Below are 1,854 nucleotides of genomic sequence, written 5' to 3' on the forward strand. Positions count from 1 at the left end.
GGCGCCTGTAGTCCCAGCTTCTCGGGAGGCTAAGGCAGGAGAACGATGTGAACCCAGTAGGCGGAGCTTGCAATGAGCCGAGATCGCACCACTGTACTCCAGCCTGGGCGACAGAGCGAGACTCCATCTGAAAAAAGAACAACGAAAAAAAAAATTAGCCAGACGTGCTGGCACATGCCTGTAATCCCAGCTACTCAGGAGGCTGAGGCAGGAGAATCGCTTGAACCTGGGAGGCGGAGGGTGCGGTGAGCTGAGATCGTGCCATGGGACTCCAGCCTGGGCGACAAGAGCGAAACTCCGTCTCAAAAAAAAAAAAAAAACAAGTTCATAGAATTTACAAGTTCAAATTTGCGTCCCAACTTGGACCCACTCGCTCACCTTCATCAGTTGCGGATCATCCCCTAGCACAGCACGAGTCACCTGGTGATAGTACTTGAGAAGATCATCCGTCAGTGAAGACACAGCACTGGGCACTGCCAGAGGACAGGCAGGAAGCAGGGACAGGTGGAGAGCTGGCCCTCTCCCGGCCTTTCCAGCCTCCTCCTGCTCAACCACCATCCCCACACACATCCACGAGAAGCCTTTCAGTCAGGACAACCAGGGCAAGAGACTCCCACTGCTCTTAGGGTCTGCTCAGCCCTGACCATCTAGGCTCCACACACCTCTGTGCTCTGTCCTGTCTTCCACCCACCGTCTGCCGGACAGACTCCTGAGAGCTTCAGGCTCTGTGAAGCTCTGCTCAGCATACCCTGGGGGTGAAACACCGCCCCAGCATGCTGCCCAGACTTCCATCTTAGCATCCAACACGCTGCATCATGACTGGTTACAGGTCTGGGCTCCCATCTCCAACTCTGAGCCCTCTATGCAGAGCCCAGTGCCCACTCAGACCACGGCACAAGGCAGGCATGGGTAAACACATGTTAGATGCAGACTCGGGGGCACACAGGCACCACCCTCACAACCTCGGAGGCACACAGGCACCACCCACACAACCTAAGGGAGAAAATCCATCCCAAGGGCCTGTTTCCTACATCACCCCTTACCCGATCCTTGAGGTGCCAGGTTCCCTTTGCCATCCAGGTAGGAGACGTGAACTAGAAGCATGTAGAGAGATGTGTCAGCCTGGCGTTACGCCCCTAGGAGTACTGCCTACCCCTCCAAGTTCTGCCTCGTCCACCAGCCAGCCCATCACCACTTCTCTTCACGGCCCAACTCCCATCCCCAACCCACGCAGGACCCCAGCAGCCACCTCTGACAGCTGTCTCGGCACAGCCTTTGGGGATGTTGGTAGCCAGGGCCAGCTCCACCAGGTTCACCTCTCGATCCTCAGGAAAGTAGAGTTCACCCTCCCTGGCAGGGCGCATGGGCAGTGCCTCCTGGGATCCGTAACCACATACAGCCTGAGGAAAAAGGGAATTGGAGAGCAGCCTGAATCCAGGGACGGAGCAGGCGTCAGGATCCAGGATGAGGCTCCACTGACCAGGGCAGACAGCCCATGTTTGAGGGAAGTCCAGAAGTCCCAAGAAAAGTGGTGGAAGCCTGGGGCTCAGAGCCAACACTGGGGACTTGCCTGGAGCATCCTGGGCTCCTTGGGTCAAGGGAGAGAATATGGTCGCTCCTCCCGTAACTGGAAGGGTCCTGAGCCCCACACCAAGCGGGTCCTCCTTATTCACACTCACTCACTTTGAAAACTCACTAATGTCTTCTAAACATGGCCTTCCTCTCTCATCTCACTGCTCCAGAAAAACAACACCATGGCTGGGCACGGTGGCTCACGCCTGTAATCCCAGCACTTTGGGAGGCCGAGGCAGGCGGATCACGAGGTTAGGAGATCGAGACCATCCTGGCTAACAC

General features: G+C 56.7%; 1 protein-coding gene across 1 annotated transcript in view; it reads right to left on the minus strand.

Annotated features, from left to right (window-relative positions):
* Positions 1-1,854, minus strand: part of TAF6L (TAF6-like RNA polymerase II, p300/CBP-associated factor (PCAF)-associated factor, 65kDa) — a 32,515-nt gene that overhangs the window by 24,295 nt on the left and 6,366 nt on the right. Inside the window, exons 3-5 of the mRNA XM_011942785.1 lie at positions 1,250-1,400; positions 1,044-1,094; positions 379-473 (exon numbers count right to left, since the gene is read on the minus strand). Of these exons, the coding sequence (XP_011798175.1) occupies positions 379-473; positions 1,044-1,094; positions 1,250-1,400 (297 nt within the window). The remainder of the gene's footprint in view (positions 1-378; positions 474-1,043; positions 1,095-1,249; positions 1,401-1,854) is intronic.

Source organism: Colobus angolensis, unplaced genomic scaffold, assembly GCF_000951035.1.
Source record: "Colobus angolensis palliatus isolate OR3802 unplaced genomic scaffold, Cang.pa_1.0 Scaffold21, whole genome shotgun sequence".
NCBI lineage: Eukaryota > Metazoa > Chordata > Mammalia > Primates > Cercopithecidae > Colobus > Colobus angolensis.